This window comes from Phyllopteryx taeniolatus, chromosome 3, assembly GCF_024500385.1.
Source record: "Phyllopteryx taeniolatus isolate TA_2022b chromosome 3, UOR_Ptae_1.2, whole genome shotgun sequence".
Lineage (NCBI taxonomy): Eukaryota > Metazoa > Chordata > Actinopteri > Syngnathiformes > Syngnathidae > Phyllopteryx > Phyllopteryx taeniolatus.
The window spans coordinates 3,667,639-3,685,722 of NC_084504.1; the positions used below are offsets into that span (position 1 = coordinate 3,667,639).

Below are 18,084 nucleotides of genomic sequence, written 5' to 3' on the forward strand. Positions count from 1 at the left end.
AGCAGCAATGTGGTGTGTGTGTGTGTGACAGCAATTAAGGTCACTTCTGACGGTTACTGTACATGCAAAATGGTGTCAATTCACTTGCATGTGTCCGCAGACACACACCCCTGGGATTTATTTGCCGAGTGTGGAGCCACTCACTCATTGCGACAAATAACTTATAACTATGCGAATTTCTTTGGTATCCCCTCACTTACACGCTGGTCCCATAGATGTTTATAATTTACATATCCACTCCCACCACACTTCAGTTGTACAGCTGGGTCCATGACCTCTGTCCTGCATGCTTCCCCTCCTGTCCCTCTTCTGTCCAGTCATGTCCTATTTTGTCATGTCCTTCCAGGGTGTAGCATGACTGCCCCATACAACACTCGATTCTAATGTGTCATTGTACTAGGTATATTAAGATTTACTTTCCTCATTTTGTTTACAGCTAGTGTGTTGTCTTTTGTTGTCTTCTTTTCCTATATTATTTAGTTCCATTTTCACTCTCTCTCCTTTTTGTTGTTTCTGTCACTCCCCTTTAAAAACATTGCTCTGCTTGACTGAATGACTGTAATTCTCAATAAATATCCATCAGAATACAAATAAACCACAGTGGCAGGTTAAAAAGTCCACTGTGAAACAGTAAAACTGTTCCAGCATAAAAGGGGTACAGATCCTCCTTTCTGCTTGACCTAACAGCCGAGCAGGACAGAAAAAAAAAAAAAAAGACAGTACGTCTGCTCACAATGACCTGGAGATCCCACAGTTGCTGGTCAAGAAGAACATCACTGTTCGAGAGCAACCTCCCTACCCACCTATCCTGGCTCTGTGTGATATTTTCCTTTTCCCCAAGCTGAAGGGGTCATAAAGGGAACCAGGTTTGAAGATGAAGATGACATCAAGAAGGCTGTGAAGACAGAGCTGGGGAGGATCCTGGAAGGAAAGTGCATGGAGGCATGGCAGAGAAGGCTGTGAAAGTGTGTTAGACTTCTGTGGGATTACTTTGAAGCGGAAAACTCGCAGTTTGTAGTTTGAATTTAAAATATATCTTTTGTGACACCAGTCCCCGGAATGATTCTGACACACCGCGTATGTCCATAACATCCTGATTGTTAATGAGTGCATTTGTGCCCTCCGTTTTTGCGTCTTGTGCACTGTTCTGCAACTGGGAGCTGAGTTCCTAATAAAGGTTTGTATTTAATTTGGGTTTAATTTTGTTATTTATTAAGCTTTGCTGTAATGTAATCTTTTAGTTCTGACCAGTTTTCATCATTGACATATATATATATATATATATATATTGTATATCAGAGGAAAAACTGAAGTGAACTAACTCCCCCTCAGTAGCGGTGAGAGGGAACTATAAAATAACCATAAAATTACAAACCGTATGGTAGACATTTTTACAGTGCACATACACTTTCATCTGCCGCAATCACTCGCATTGTCACCTAAGCTTTTATTTATTTATTTTTAAACACACATACATAGGGCGAAGCTTGTTAAAAAAAAAATAATAAATCATGCGCCATATGCCAAAGTACTTTCAGCCATGAGTGACTGCCTCAGAGGTTGTGCAACAAAATATTAAGTTGAGGGTACCATCATTTTTGATAAGGCCTGTTTCATGAAGTTTTTTTAAAAATTATTATTCTATTGATCCACAATTTTAAAGGCAATTGATTTCATTGGTTAATTTTCTTAATGTTTTAAAATGTATTCTTACTTTTGTCACATCCTAATGAAATTAAGAATTAGGGATCCAGGTTTTGTCCCATCTACAGTGTATGATTAGAAAAGTGTAATTAAATAATTTTTTTAAATTAAAATTTCCTTGATAAATTCTGGATAATATATTAAACACACATCCAAAAAGGTATAATACAAAGTAACCCAGTTTGTGTGAAGTGAACAAGAGACATAGGATCAAAAATTATTTTAATATCCGATCAATTTAAAAGCTTCAATCTTACAGTATATTACTATATTTTTTTTTTTATACATTGTTTTAGAGATTAACTTTCAAATAGTTTGTACATGCGCTTTGGGGACTGACATTCCCTGGTCAGATGAAGTAAATAATGATTAAAAAAAAAAAAAAAGGCACATGATTGCTCTGTCCCACAGTGAGCAATACTGTTAAAACAAAACTAGGTATTCTAGTTTGTGTCACTGCAGATGAAATACCGTGGCCCCTGATGAGATAATAAACAGCTCCTTTAAAGCCTGTTATATAGTAACCAGGTTAGCGCAATACATCAGAGGCAATTTTCAGAACCTCACAATAATCATTTAATGTGGTAAATTACAATTTACAACTCTGATATTATTTGAATTGCTCAGAATCTCATCCAAATAGTACACACTTGCACGCGCTCATATTCATCTACAAAGATGAAACAGATAGATTTACAATAGAAAGAAAATGATTTTAAGTTGCACTCGTCTGTTATTGTACACCTCTCGATCCAGGTCAGAAATGTGTTGGTTTTTTTTGTTTTGTTTTTTTAAACCGCAAAGTCACAGAGACGTCTAGGAGTTGGAAAGCTCTGTGGCCTGAAAGAAGCCCAACAGTGTAGCGGTGTCATACCCCACCTTCCAATTTCCAACTGTGAAAAACGATCTAAAATGTCTCAGAGGGTTTCCCATGGCTTTAGTGTCTGGGATGCTTAATCCAGTTTCGTATGATCCACTTCTGACCTGAGCATCTCTGCACCACGAGACGAAGGCCAAAGTTGGCATCTTTTGACATTTCCACTTCCAAGCAACGACCTGTGTCCCTGCTGATGATTGGACCGTTCTGTAGGGGGGTGGAAAACTCAAATAAGATATCTGGCATACTAAAAAACATACAATTAAAACTGATTATCTGTTTGTCTTGCTGAGATGATCATTGTGCAAAAAGAAAGCATGTTTGTCATTTGGTATTTTCCATAGGCATTGACAAGTAAACAGTGACGGGTCAGCAATGTACACAATTACCTTTATTTTGGATTGTTAATACCCATTTACCACATCTGTGGGTATTCCAGCAAGCAGGTTACCGGAATTTCTCATGTATAATGCGCACCCATGTATAATACGTACCCCGAAAGTTGACCTCAAAATTCAGGAAAACCCTACCTACTGTATAATGCATTTATACAATGCAAGATTTTTCTTGCCCCAAAACAAGTATTATCTCTATTTTGTTAGCTTTTTAAAAATAATTATTCTGAAGTTAAGACATCCAATTAGACTGCATGGGGGTGGGGGTCAAACGTTATGTGGTCAAGGGCTACATTGGATTTTTAAATTGGACAGATGGGCATGGCCATTTGTAGATGAGGTCAAAAGAAATACCGTAGTTAAAAATGAATAATGAATGAATGAAAATAATTAATAATGAATGAATAATGAATGAAATAATATTGGGTTCCTTCAAAATATTGTTTTATTTTATTTACAATAAATCAATTAGCGGCACGGGGACCGACTGGTTAGAGCGTCTGCCTCACGGTTCTGAGGACCGGGGTTCAATCCCTGGCCCCGCCTGTGTGGCATGTTCTCCCCATGCCTGGGTGGGTTTTCTCCGGGCACTCCGGTTTCCTCCCACATCCCAAAGACATGCGTGGTAGGTTGATTGAAGACTCTAAATTGCCCGTAGGTGTGAATGTGAGTGCGAATGGTTGTTTGTTTCTATGTACCCTGCGATTGGCTGGCAAACGGGTCAGGTTGTACCCTGCCTCCCGCACGAAGATAGCTGGGATAGGCTCCAGCAGCCCACGACCCTTGTGAGGATAAGCGGTAAAGAAAATGGACGTAGACACCTTCATTATCACCTCAAATTCCAAATTTATATCGGTTGCCATGGTCAATCGACATATCAGGGCTCCATTGATGATGTCTTTTGGTTGTGGCTGTGAACGAGCTTAGCTCAACATGGGTGTACTTTGACTTGATTGAACTAATTCAGATCAGCTATTCTGAACCTGAATTATCCCAGTTTTTTAGTTCAGGGGAGGTCAGGTCAAAACTCAGGTTGAGATTAATAGCATTGTTCACCTGCTTGCTGTAATATCTCTCAATTCTGTCCAGACATGCTGCATATGATCATAACAACGGGATTTTGCCCTTATGGTGATAATTATTATTATTTGGATTAGGGATGGGCATCGAGAATCGAGAACCGATTGGAACCGAGACTAACGTTCCGGTTCTCCCGGAATCGTTCAAATGTCAAAATTTCAGTTCCCAGTTTCGATGCCTAGTCCTCCAGCCCGGAAGAAGAAGTGGTGAAAACAAACAAGAAGAATGCACACAATGACGTGCTTGTGCCCAATGGCGGCAGCGGCGAACAAAAGTGTGTCTTTACTTTGTTAAAATTAATGACCAGTCGCCCAAGTGCAAGACTTGGAACAATATTATATTGTGCAAAACAAGCTTTCACAATGTGTAGCGTCTGACGTGCCTCAGCCTACACCGCTACAGTAAAGTCAACTTTCAGGCAGTTGGGTGAGTGAAACAATAAAATACGTCTATGCCAACACTGAGACAGCTAACAAGGTAAACGGTTGCTTGCACTTTTGCATTGATGCGTTTATTTGAGTCTTCAAACCGACGTAAGAGCCGATGACAGAAAAAAATCTTAACGGAGTTAAAACTTCACCGTAGCAACTTTACATTACAATGAATTGGGTCAAAATTCACATAAACGTCTCACAGTATCACAAACACTAACCTTGTGTCTCATCAGTGGGTAAGGAAAGGCATCAGTTTATAGCATTTGGTTTCATCCATTAATTTAAACAAAAATAAAACCAGCGGCACGGTGAGCGACTGGCTAGCACATCCGCCTCACAGTTCTGAGGACCGGGGTTAAAATCCCGGCCCGCCTGTGTAGAGTTTGCATGTTCTCCCCGTGCCTGTGTGGGTTTTCTCCGGGTACTCCGGTTTCCTCCCACGTCCCAAAAACATGCATTGTAGGTTGATTGAAGATTCTAAATTTCCCTTAGGTGTGAACGTGAGTATGAATGGTTGTTTGTTTATATGTGCCTTGCGATTGGCTGGCGTCCAGTTCGGGTGTACCCCGCCTTTTGCCCGAAGATAGCTTGGATAGGCTCCAGCATGCCCGTGACCCTAGTGAGGATAAGCAGAATGGAAGATGAATGAATGAATGAATGAATAAAATATAATCACTGGTGCCGTGTGAAGTTACTTTTCGTGCCATAATGCTGACTTCCGGTGCGTACCCTTCAAAATAAAAGGCTACAAGCTAAAAACAGGAAGTCAAGTTAAAACTTGCACATATAAACCATTAGACGTGGATAAAAAAAAAATTGCTCTAATTCAAACGATGCCCAACCCTAGTTTGGATCCATAACTTTCTGCATAACAGGACATGGGAGCCAGTTTGTTCATATCATGTGTCAGGCTGTCAGCACTGCTAACAGAGTAAACCAAATTAGAAAGGGACAACACAGTCTGAAGCTCTGTCACATTGATACAACTGTTCTGCGAGTCTATGCAGAATAGACAATAGATTTAACCATCACGACATGGCCACCACGTCAATGCCCCGCATTCAACATGGCTGCCACGTAGGCATGGGAGGCATGTCTTTTGGAATTGGATCTAGTCATATTTTATATCTGTGACCCGGAAAGACATCAGTTCCATTGTCTGCCTGCATTCTGCCACTTCGTCAGTAAACAAAAGCGGCCAATTCTGGAAATAACAGACTTTGTCAACGGCAATTTAAGTGACAAATGGAAACTATTTTTGGACGCATTTTTCAGTCCCAACGGTCTGTTTTATCTGATATCTGTTATATCGGGGTCCGTTTTATCAAGGTTCCACTGTATGTTTTTACTGGCCAGCTTTTTTTTTTCAATGATAGACAGAAACAGGAAATAGCATGGTTCAAAATGGACAAAGTGTTTTGGTCCAAAATATTGTGCCACAAGTGTTAACATAATTTAATGTAGAATTGTAGTTTAATTTGTCATTTTTATGTAGAGTTTATTCTGTTCACAATTAAGAGAAGAGCTGGACCGAGCTCAGCTGAAATGGGCGAGGTACTGTACATTCTGATCAACGTACACCCTGGACAGAAGACCAGTCAATAAATCACTGTGTTTGTGATCAGGACAATAATTGGAAACACAACCAATAACTTTTAATTTTATGTTTTTAACTCATTTAAAAAAAAAAAAAAACTACTTTTGATGCGGTCTCCTCCAACTTATCTTTATTATTTTCCAGATGCCACCTGCAATACAGTACATCAACTGATCACACGACATTGCTTCTTTTACCTGTGTGAAATCCCAAAGCCGCTGGGAGATCCTGGCAACAGCTTCACATTTTTTCAAACTGGCAATACGTCCTCTGCCGTCATCAACAAGGCATTTTGTGTCAGGCAGGAAGGTGGTCGACCCCAGGGGTCCAAGCTGTAAAACTCCATCAGTAGAGTAGCGGGCAAGCTGAAAAAAAGAGATAAGAAGTGTGTTCATTGCTACATTCAAGGATGGTTACACCAGTTACTGCTGCAAAACACAAACGTGAGTATCGAGAAACTTCGGATAAAAAAGAGGGTTTAAATGACACAGTGACAGAGGCATAGAAAAGAGCAGGAAAGTAAAACTTCACATCATAAAATATCAATTTACTTTGTTTATGGTCCATTGGTGATCATAATATATGCAATTATGATATAGTGAAGAAGCAAGAATATAAATCATTTCTACATTTAGATTAACATGCTAATAAACGAGGCTTGCAGCTTCATGGAAAGCAAGTTCCTGCCCTATTCATTGACCAACACTGTTCACTAGTGATCTCCTAATACATGCTTATATACCTGTACTAGAATCCTTAAGGATGAAGGATTTCATCACAATGTCATGCAGTCCCCATTGTTGTTCATGTGTTGACCTAATGAAAATGCTGAAGAAGGCACATACCCCTAAGGAATCTATAAAGTCATAGCAGTGCTCTCTGACTTTGGTCCTCACTTGAATGCCACTTTGGACAAGATCAACTAATGAGGAAACAATCTGGAACACTGCCAAGTTGCTCTACTATACGCTATATGAGGAACGTCACGTGACCAAACGCGGAAAACAGATTAGCCGATTTCCTGTGTATGCTACCCTAAAAAGCATGAATTCAGTGTGATTGAATGCTTGTTGGCGGCACGGTGGCCGACTGGTTAGAGCGTCAGCCTCACAGTTCTGAGGTGCGGGGTTCAATCCCCGGCCCCGCCTGTGTGGAGTTTGCATGTTCTCCCCGTGCCTGCGTGGGTTTTCTCCAGGCACTCCGGTTTCCTCCCACATCCCAAAAACATGCATGCACTGGAGACTCTAAATTGCCCGTAGGTGTGAATGGTTGTTTGTTTGTATGTGCCCTGCCATTGGCTGGCAACCGGTTCAGGGTGTACCCCGCCTCCTGCCCGATGATAGCTGGGATAGGCTCCAGCACGCCCGCAACCCTAGTGAGGAGAAGCGGCTCAGAAAATGGATGGATGGTTGGATGAATGCTTGTTTAAAGCCGAACTTGCCAAAAAAAAATTCTTACGGCTGATGTCTTCAGAGAAAACTTAAATACATGTAACATGATATATGTAAACACGAATGAAGTTTCAACATTGAATATTGTAATCTTTGTTGGCTTTGTGGTGACATCTTGTGTTAAACAAAATATATTTTAGACATTGAAAGTCCCTACGGTTCCTTTGTCACGACCCCCTCCGACATTCACCCGAACCGGGAGGAAATGCTTAGACCCCTTTTGCCAATGCGGAAGCAGGTCGTGCCTATATCGGATTGTGTACTGTATGATCTACAACCAACACTTTGTTGGCCAAATCACTGGAAAAACATTATCCCTCAGTGTTTAATCCATCCTATGAAAGGATGAGTGATAATGTTGCATCTCTATTGTGCATGGATACAGTAAAGATTGTGTTTATTATTTAGAAGAGTGATCCCTCATGAAAAATAATATGCCAACAATACGAAGGCAGGCACCTATCTCGCAAATGTTAAAGCATAAGATAGTTAATGCAGCTGTGGGGCTGATATTTGGAGTCTCCGAGGAGAAAGTCGAGATGCTGTGCTGAATGGCCTGTGTAGGTGTTGCAGCATGTAAGGATGAGATATTTACTGGTATTTAATCCAATCAAATGTTCTTCCCTGAAGGGCCAAACAGAACATCTTGGGCATCAGTGAAGTACAACTTTAATGTCACTCCAGGTTCATTGGTTATGGGCTATTCACGACGATGATGATGAGTCACTAATCTTGAATCATGATGTGGGACACGTAATGCTGTGAACCTGTGTCAATTTGTCTGTGGGTGGTAGCCTCAAGGTCTGTATTACAGATGGCTTGCTTCTATACAAATTCCAAATAGAATGGTAAATTGTTACTGCAATGACTGGGTGTATAAATAAACCCATATAATTCCCTTAATACCTCTTTACATCTCAGTCTGACAGCCTTTTATACATTATTGCATTCAAAATGGGACAATAACAAATAATTAATGCGAGCCAATTAACCTGTGTCTCTGCACTGCGCGATGCTCCATTGCCTTTCTGAGATCATGAAAGGTTCCAAGCTGTTTGGGGGGGTCAACATAATCCGTTTCTTAATTAGCTCATTAACACCACAACACTGTTGTTGTAAAATGCAGTGTTGATACAATATAATCTCCAGAATTGTACATTGATGGTGTCCTGATGCACCAAACTGTTATGAATATGTTTACGAAAATGAATATTTGTGCCTCCCACTTATGACAAAGGTTTCAAATAGGAGAGGCACCAAAGAAAAAGAAAAAAAGATGCTTCAAAGGGATAATGGAAATGTATGTAGGACAAAATAGTATTTCACAAGTAAAAGCAGTAAATCTAAGAGAAATACAATAAAAAAATACAAAAAGAACACTGCTCCACAAAATTGAGTTGTCCCACACTGCTCATCATCGTAATCTAATGACACTAAGACAAGGTATCCTGCTCTATTTGTTTATTTCCCCAGGGGATGGGATTAATACATGAATAACAGTTACAAGGTTTACAATGGTTTGGCTTTAGTTTCCCTGCACCAAAGGGAGAAACACATCAAGCACTCAAGGGATACCAACATTTTACAAATGGGCTGCATGTTCATGGAAATGTTTTTTGTTGCGCTTGATCATGCATGTTTCTGCACAGGGCTAGAGCATATTCATGATTATTATACTACATGGAAGTATAATCTGGGATCTTAGTAGGCTTTGGTGTTGAATTTAAATTTCAGTGTACAGTGGACCCCCGGTGGATAGGAACTGGACTGGACTGTGAATAACGAATATCCATGGATAATTGACAGCCATAATATCTGCATCGGAAACAAAAACAAATCTGTTTTTTTTTTAACTCAAAAAATGATTGAATTAGTAGGGATAAACCACCAATAACCATTTCTGTGGTTGGTCCCCACCCCCACCAGAAAAAAAAATAAAAATAAAAATCCCCAAAATTTTAAATTGAAAAACAAATTGCAGGAGGTTTGCTGGGGCCCACGGTATATGTTTGTGAAAATATTCAAACAATATCAATTAACACATAACGTTCGAATTTCCACAAAATATGGCATTTTCAATGCAGCACTTATGCCATCGTTTTAGAATGTGTCAGGGCAGAGGTTTGCACATTCAGTATGTGGGAGTGATGGAGCTGGAATATCTATGGAATATTCTGCACTACCACTGCATGCCAGCCTCATGCACCAGTTTATGACATGATGTGTCAATGTTGAGTCTGACTGTTGAATAAGATTCTAACCAATGCTCCAACACTGTGGGCATATGCAATTCATTTACCATTTTAAAGTAATTCTGCACAATAGAAATACATTACACAATTGGTGCATTTGGGGAATTTTAATCCATTGCAATTCTGCTGGGATTAATGTGTTTCCACACAATAGATCAGTAAATGGATTGTTTGTTTAAAAATACATGACAGATTTTGGAATTTAAATTAAACATTTTACTTCAGTTTATAAACAGTGGCTCTCAGAAATGCTTCAACCATTTTACAGAAACTAAAGATTATGTAGAGAAGGCCATGGCAAAGCAGGGCGAAGAAAATTATTTTAAAATGTTGTTTTTAAAATCCTTTTTCAGGAAAGCAAATAAATTGCAACACATCAGCATGTTGTTGCAGGACAGACACTTTATACCGTATTGCACATTTTCTGGAGGTATAACAATGAGCCAAAAATCACCTTTGGTTTTAAAATAATGCAAAACACAAGGAACAAATTGCAAAACAAAACTGGTTATTATTTGTGTAAACAGGAACAGATTTAATGACCATTAAAATGGAAAAAAAAATCAATGTGCAAAAAGTAAATCAAAACTAAATCTATCATCCATTTTCTGGACCGCTTATCCCCACAAGGGCAGCGAGCACGCTGGCACCCTCAACTGGTCGCCAGCCAATTGCAGGGCACGTATAGACAAACAATAATTCACACTCACATTCACACCTATGGCCAATTTAATTGGCCATACTATACTATACTATACATACTATACTACTGGAGACAAATTCCTTGTGTGTTTTTTGGACATACTTGGCAAATAAAGATGATTCTGATTCTGATTAAAGTTTCCAATTAACCTACCATGCATGCATTTTTGGAATGTGGGAGGAAACTGGAGTACCCAGAGAAAACCCATGCAGGCACGGGGAGAATATGCAAACTTCCCTTCCCGCCCTTTCTAAAAGGTAACAGCTCCATCAAGGTTAAAATGTTATCACAAACAAATATATTACCAAACATGTTGTCATTTACATTGTTACCACAACGAGCTTCTGTTAGTAACTGTAATCCCTTATTTCTGTGACTCTCCGTTACCTGTGTTTCGGTACACCCATCTACTCTACTCTATGTCCCACATTGAAAAATACAAGTACAAATACAAGGATTGTTAAACAGCTAAGTACTACTTCTATTCATTGAACAGTCGCTGTTGATTCAACATCGATTTGTTCCCAAAATCCAGAACAATTAGGAATAAACAAATGCATATATCTGGAATGTTGACCAATGCAACTGTTACAATATCATTGACAAAGCACTGCAAATAAATACACCATTCTTAGATGTGGAGCTGACCTGTGAGGACATGCCATGGCATGGATAGAGGATTGCTTTGTCATCATCTTCAGAGCCCTGGTCCAGACAGTAGCCACTTGCTTTGCTGTTCCTCACCTGAAAGACACGAGCTAATATGGTTACCGTAATTTCACGTGTATAATGCACACCCATGTATAATGCGCACCCCCAAATTTGACCTAAAAATTCTGGAAAACCCTTCTACATATGTATAATGCATTTTTACAAATGCATGATTTTGCTTTTACCTATATGATCAAAACATGAAGTATTATCTGTATTTTTTTTTTTTTTTAAAGAATTATTCTGAAGTTGGCGGCACGGTGGCCGACTGGTTAGAGCGTCAGCCTCACAGTTCTGGGGTGCGGGGTTCAATCCCCGTCCCCGCCTGTGTGGAGTTTGCATGTTCTCCCCGTGCCTGCGTGGGTTTTCTCCGGGCACTCCGGTTTCCTCCCACATCCCAAAAACATGCATTAATTGGAGACTCTAAATCGCCCGTAGGCATGACTGTGAGTGCGAATGGTTGTTTGTTTCTATGTGCCCTGCGATTGGCTGGCAACCAGTTCAGGGTGTACCCCGCCTCCTGCCCGATGACAGCTGGGATAGGCTCCAGCACGCCCGCGACCCTAGTGAGGAGAAGCGGTTCAGAAAATGGATGGGATGGATGGATATTCTGAAGTTAAACACCTTATTTGAACACACAATACTTTTTTTTTATTTACTTGGTCTTATTTTGAAATTCACAGCCCTACTTTTATTTAGTAAATGAGAAAACACACAGTTGTGCTCATATGTTTGATTACCTAGGCAGGATTTGTAAGATGTGTACAATTCTTTGAAGAAAACCTGAAGGACCATGCGAAACACATTTAATTTAATTTTAATGGTTTTCAAATTAAACAGTCAAGCATTTCAGAAAATCATTATCATTAAACAAAACATAACCATAAAGAAATTAATGATGGTTTTAGTTCAGTCATCAGTCGTATTAAAAAAATATATCCATCCATCCATCCATTTTCTGAGCCGCTTCTCCTCACTAGGGTCGCGGACGTGCTGGAGCCTATCCCAGCTGTCATCGGGCAGGAGGCAGGGTACACCCTGAACTGGTTGCCAGCCAATCGCAGGGCACATAGAAACAAACAACCATTCGCCCTCACAGTCATGCCTACGGGCAATTTAGAGTCTCCAATTAATGCATGTTTTTGGGATGTGGGAGGAAACCGGAGTACCAGGAGAAAACCCACGCAGGCACGGGGAGAACATGCAAACTCCACACAGGCGGGGCCGGGGATTGAACCCGGGTCCTCAGAACTGTGAGGCTGACGTTCTAACCAGTCGTCCACCGTGCCGCCTATATATATCTACATATATATATTTCACAAATTCTGCCTGGGTATGTAAACTTTGCATATATGCACAATTGTACATATATGTAGTCATATGTACCCCTGTCATATTGGAATGAAAGTGTCGTCTCCACCGTTTTCATAACCTCAAGGTGTCATACAAGAATGAAAGTGTACAACTTTTTCATAACCTCTAGGGGGCGCTGGCATAGTGGAATGAAAGTGTACAGCTTTTTCATAACCTCTAGATGGCGGCATACATTGATAAAATGTGAGTCTTTTTCATTTTCTCCTATACCTATGTATAATGCGCACTATTGACTTTAGACCATTTTGGGGGGTAAAAAACGTGCATTATACACGGTAAATTATGTTAATTAATTTTAAAGATTAGCTTTCAAAAAGAGTGAATATATAATAAAATCTTATTAGACCGCCTCTCACAAAACTGAGAAAACCTAAATTGCATCATAAAGTTCTTTAATGTGAACTTCTCAGTGAGTAGTATTTCCTATTTTTATTCAAAACTGTGCTCGCTTCCCTGAGAAGCCAGAAATGAATGACAGATAAACAGATAAATATGATAAATATGTGACAAGTGATCAATAGTTCAACTTTTAGTTCCAGGTAGATCTAGAAATGATAAGATAGCATTGTTTTTAACCTAACACCATATTTTTAGGTGAGCAATGGAACAGACTGAATATCCACCCATCCATTTTCTGTACGGCTTCTCCTCACTGGGATCGCGGGCGTGCTGGAGCCTATCCCAGCTATCTTCGGGCGAGAGGCGGGTTACACCCTGAACTGGTCATCAGCCAATCGCAGGGCACATATAAACAAACACCTATTCACACTCACAGTCACACCTACGGACAATTTAGAGTCTTCAATTAACATAACATGCATGTTTTTGAAATGTGGGAGGAAACCAGAGTACCTGGAGAAAACCCACGCAGGCATGGGGCGAACATGCAAACGCCACACTGGCGAGGCTGGGATTTGGACCCCGGTCATCAGAACTGTGAGGCAGATGTGCTAACTAGTCTTCCACCGTGCCGCCATGACTTAATATATGAAAGTGAATGTCTGGATGGATATATAACAACTGCATCAAGCCTCTGACTCATTTTGACATCCTTTTTTAGCTTTCACCACAGCCCCTTTCAGTTGTTGTTTGCTCCACCCTCCCCTTTAGTAGGTAAACTGCTCTACTCTATAAGGTTTAAGTCTGGAGGAGCATTCCACCACTTGCCCCTGGTAAACTCCATTGTCATCTCGGCAGTACATTTTAGGTCATTTTATTGCTGCATATACAGTATATCCCAATCAGTGTGGTTGTAGTTTTCTTTAAATTGGCAGAAAAAAGGTTTCTGGAGACTTGCTGCTGCATCTGTTTCTTAGTGATGCACCTTTCTATTTCCTGTCCATGTCTGATTACAATACTCAATATAATAAAATAAAGCAAATTAATTGCCTCTGATTATTATGGATTCATTTGTCTATGCCTTTCCTGCCTATTAAATGAATTTTCCATCTTCTATCACAAAGCAATAACTCATTCTATTTCTGGTCATGATAGGATATTATCATGCAGTGACCAGTCCCTATCTCTGCCTGTTTGCCTTGCTCCCAAATTGTGCCGTGAATCGAATGTGAGCTTTTGTTCTGTGTGATTTGAATGCATAAGGCTTAATTTCCAGGTTGTGACATGATAGATATATCATGTGCAGTAGTCAGGAAGGTTCCAGTCCGATGGTTTAGCTAGCATCACAGAACATGGTACTGACAGAGGAGATTCCATTCTTTTGCAGCAGGTTTGTCACAACACATGGCAACAGTTACTCAGAATGTCAACATATATGCAATACAGACACATAGGTGGCTGTTATCTGGGAGTAGCTAAAAATATTATATTATATATAAATAATAATATATTAACAAGGGAAACACTGGTGGGCTTATAACCCCATAGCTTTGATAAATTGAGTATTTCATTTTGATGTATACTGACAAGCGCATAAGTAGTAATATACGTTTGTTCTTATTATCCATCCACCCATTTTCCGAATCGCTTATCCTCACTAGGGTTGCAGTCTTGCTGGAGCCTATCCCAGCTATCTTCAGGCGAGAGGCAGGGCACACCCTGAATTGGTTGCCAGCCAATCGCAGGGCACATATAAACAAACAACTATTCACACCTAAGGGCAATTTAAAGTCTTCAATGCATGTTTTTGGGATGTGGGAGGAAACCGGAGTACCCGGAGAAACCCCACTCAGGCACGGGGAGAAAATGCAAACTCCACATAGGCGAGGCCGGATTTGAATCCGGGTCCTCAGAACTGTGAGGCAGATGTGCGAACCTGTCCACCACTGTGCCGCCTCTGTTCTTATTAATGGATGTAAAATTCTGTACTGTAGGTTTGCTTTCCTCCAAATAGATGAGAGTATTAAACTTTTGAAACAGTCAGTATCTTGCTTAGTTCCTCCAATCTACTCAGAGTGCAACCGAAACCAGGACACATATACATACATTACATACAATTGGATACAATAATACAAATGGAATATAACACTAATTAGCGTTTGATTAAAATTCATTGTGAGGAATAACATATCATTCTGCTAGGTACCATGTATTGTCAGTGTTTTTTGTATATAAGTTTTAATTAGAAGGGAAAGCCCAGAACTGTGATGGCAGATACTTATCTGTACTCATCAGAGTGTGTTTAAACACTTTTCAAAGACAGGGATATTAATTATCTCTGTAGAGGTTTGCTGCGGACAAATGTTTTTCAGTAATGAGCACGCCACACATTGTTTTTACCAACTCATTTCCCTAAAGTTTAAGGTCTTCCTGTCTGTTGAAAGCACACTGCGGTTAGAATTACAGATGATGAAACAGTTCTTTTGTTTGTTCGACTGTCTTTAAGTATCTTTCTCACCTCGCCATATGTGATGGTGTTGTTGTAGATCCGCATCTCAGGGTAGACATGTTCAAGGTACCAGCGAAAACTTTGACAATGCAGTCTTTTCCTTAAAGCCAAGCGCTCAGAAACGTCTCCAAAATCAACCCCTGGGTTCTGTTAACAGATGTTATTAAACAAGGGTGAAATTGTCTTGACCAGTGAGAACTTTATTTGGCAAACACAAAGATCTAAAGCTACAGGGATACATTCCTGCTGAAGTCCTGCTGTGGACAAAATTGATTCCAGCTACGAGTTTGCAAGTAGTTGGAGAGCTGCTTGACTGCATCCTGACTACTGTCAAAGTACACTTCAGCAAGGCATCGAATCCACCCGAAACTCAGCTCAGGGTCATGGTTTGCGTGAACCATAACTCTGACCTCTCTCCTTGCATGCCTGTACAGTATGCATGGGGTGTGCCTCTCTGCGTAGTGTGCAAAATAAATAAAAAAATGTACATGCTCTAGTTTTGCACAGTAAGTCTTTGACCTGCAGCCGTCGTGTTTCTACGTTGTCTGCCTTAGTTTTGTTGTTAAAATCAGTGGACAAATCTCTATGTTGAGTAATAACCTACCATACAGTATGTCACGATATTCTATATGTAGCTACTACGATTACAGAGTACAGCTTTTTTGTAGCCATACAGCGACAATAACAAATGTATTCCATTTCAGCGAAATGCTGTTGGTATTTGGATTTGAGGCAAACCACAGTTGTTGATTCATAAAGCCCTCCTACACCAGTGTAGTCGTGCTCGCAGCGGGTAACCTAGTCGATAGCCAGAATGTAATATTGCGTGTATGGATGTTTTGTGAAGAAGAAGGGAAAATGGGATAATCATTGTATTATGGGTTGGTAGTGTACACAATGGAACAATGAGTAATAACGTTTCATTCCACTGTGTTTGTAATGTCGCCACAGAAGGGAGGTTGTGCCATTACATATTGTGCCTGCCTTCTGCCTTCTTGCTTTATCATTAAGTATTAGTCTGTTCTGAACAGCTGTTTTGGCTGGTGCTCAGAGGTCTTTGCTGTTGTCCTTCACTGACTATCATCCCATTGTGCACGGCTGAATGGTACCAATTAAGGATTTAATATGAACCTCTTTATTAATGATAGTAGCAGTTTGTTTTTCAACAGCCAATCTCAAAAGGCTATTGAAAGCAATTAAGCTAACTGATGTGTATGTAAATAGACTGATTACACATGAAGCTCCTCTCATTTGTCTGTTTGGAGAGACAGTCTTAGCCCTGCCTTCATTCCGCCGCCATGTGAAGGTCAAGTTCAATGAATACGGAACTTTGCAATTGTATTACCTTGCCTGCAGGGATCAGCTCCGCATGTCTGGATGTGCAAGTATAGGAAAAGGTAACAAGGTGCAAATGAAGCCAAGACATGGAGAGAGCAATGCTTACATTTACGGGAATGTTCCAGGCCATGTAGACGTGAGATTTGTATTCGTCCATCCACACCTCGGCGGCTCGCAGGGCATTGCGCTTGGCATAGTAATCAATGTCATTGTTGTAGGGCTTTTTGGTGCGCTCGATGTGAGCCACTCTTGCGCACGGCAGGACTTCCATACTGCCACCACATTGCCACACCTGGAGAGTAACAATTTACAATTTACGTAGCAGAAATGCATTACATAAAGGAAGCTTTACAGTGAGGACAGTTATAATCATGTCATTTATAACTTATAAATAATTTGTTTCCTTTCAATTATTTTGGTAAAAAATCACCCACATTAAGAAGCATTTCAATTGCAGTACATAGGTTGTAAAATGTTAGTCACCAATTAATGCACAATGAATCAACTATTACAAGTCTAAGGTAAAAATGAGTTCATACAGTATTTTTGGACCTAATGTTACGCTTTAGCCATGACAATTCTAAGGGCTCATGACTGACAGGGGCAAAAGAAAATAGTACTGTATCTTCAGTTTGCGGCATTGATATGGAAGAGCCAAATGTTTATTTCACGGGGCCCCAAATCCCTGGCAAACCCTTGCCCTGCAGAGGGGAATCTTAATGTCATATTGAGATGCCTGTGTTGAGGTCCAACTGGTCAGTTCTGAATACCCACAAATGTTTCTCCACATGGAATGTTGCCCATCCTGTTATCCTTGCACACCCAACTAAGCTTAATTAACAATGATCTGTCATTTTAGCGTGATGAAAACAAACTTATTCCATCAACTTTGGACATCCATCCATCAATCCATCCATTTTCTGAGCCGCTTCTCCTCACTAGGGTCGCGGGAGTGCTGGAGCCTATCCCAGCTATCTTCGGGCAGGAGGTGGGGTACACCCTGAACTGGTTGCCAGCCAAACGGCATACATAAAAAAACAACCATTTGCACTCACATTCACACCTACGGGCAATATAGAGTTTTCAATCAACCTACCACGCATGTTTTTGGGATGTGGGAGGAAACCGGAGTGCCCGGAGAAAAACCACGCATGCACGGGGAGAACATGCCAACTCCACACAGGCGGGGCCGGGGATTGAACCCCAGTCCTCAGAACTGTGAGACAGACGCTCTAACCAGTCGGTCACCGTGCTGCTCAACTTTGGACAAATTAAGCAAAATGTATATCTTCTTCCATTCAATGAATGCTAAAATTATTA

At 40.4% G+C, this 18,084-nt stretch overlaps 1 protein-coding gene across 3 annotated transcripts in view; it reads right to left on the reverse strand.

Annotated features, from left to right (window-relative positions):
* Positions 1–1,909: 1,909 nt before the first annotated feature.
* The window catches only part of galnt9 (polypeptide N-acetylgalactosaminyltransferase 9), a 128,978-nt gene continuing 112,803 nt past the window's right edge, over positions 1,910–18,084 (reverse strand). For 2 of the 3 annotated variants that reach the window (XM_061766513.1, XM_061766515.1), the window contains 5 exons: positions 16,871–17,056; positions 15,436–15,573; positions 11,142–11,237; positions 6,285–6,452; positions 1,910–2,788 (listed from right to left, as the gene is read on the reverse strand). In XM_061766513.1, the coding sequence (XP_061622497.1) occupies positions 2,642–2,788; positions 6,285–6,452; positions 11,142–11,237; positions 15,436–15,573; positions 16,871–17,056 (735 nt within the window). In that variant the 3' untranslated portion in view covers positions 1,910–2,641. The remainder of the gene's footprint in view (positions 2,789–6,284; positions 6,453–11,141; positions 11,238–15,435; positions 15,574–16,870; positions 17,057–18,084) is intronic. The other variant, XM_061766514.1, reaches the window with a different exon arrangement.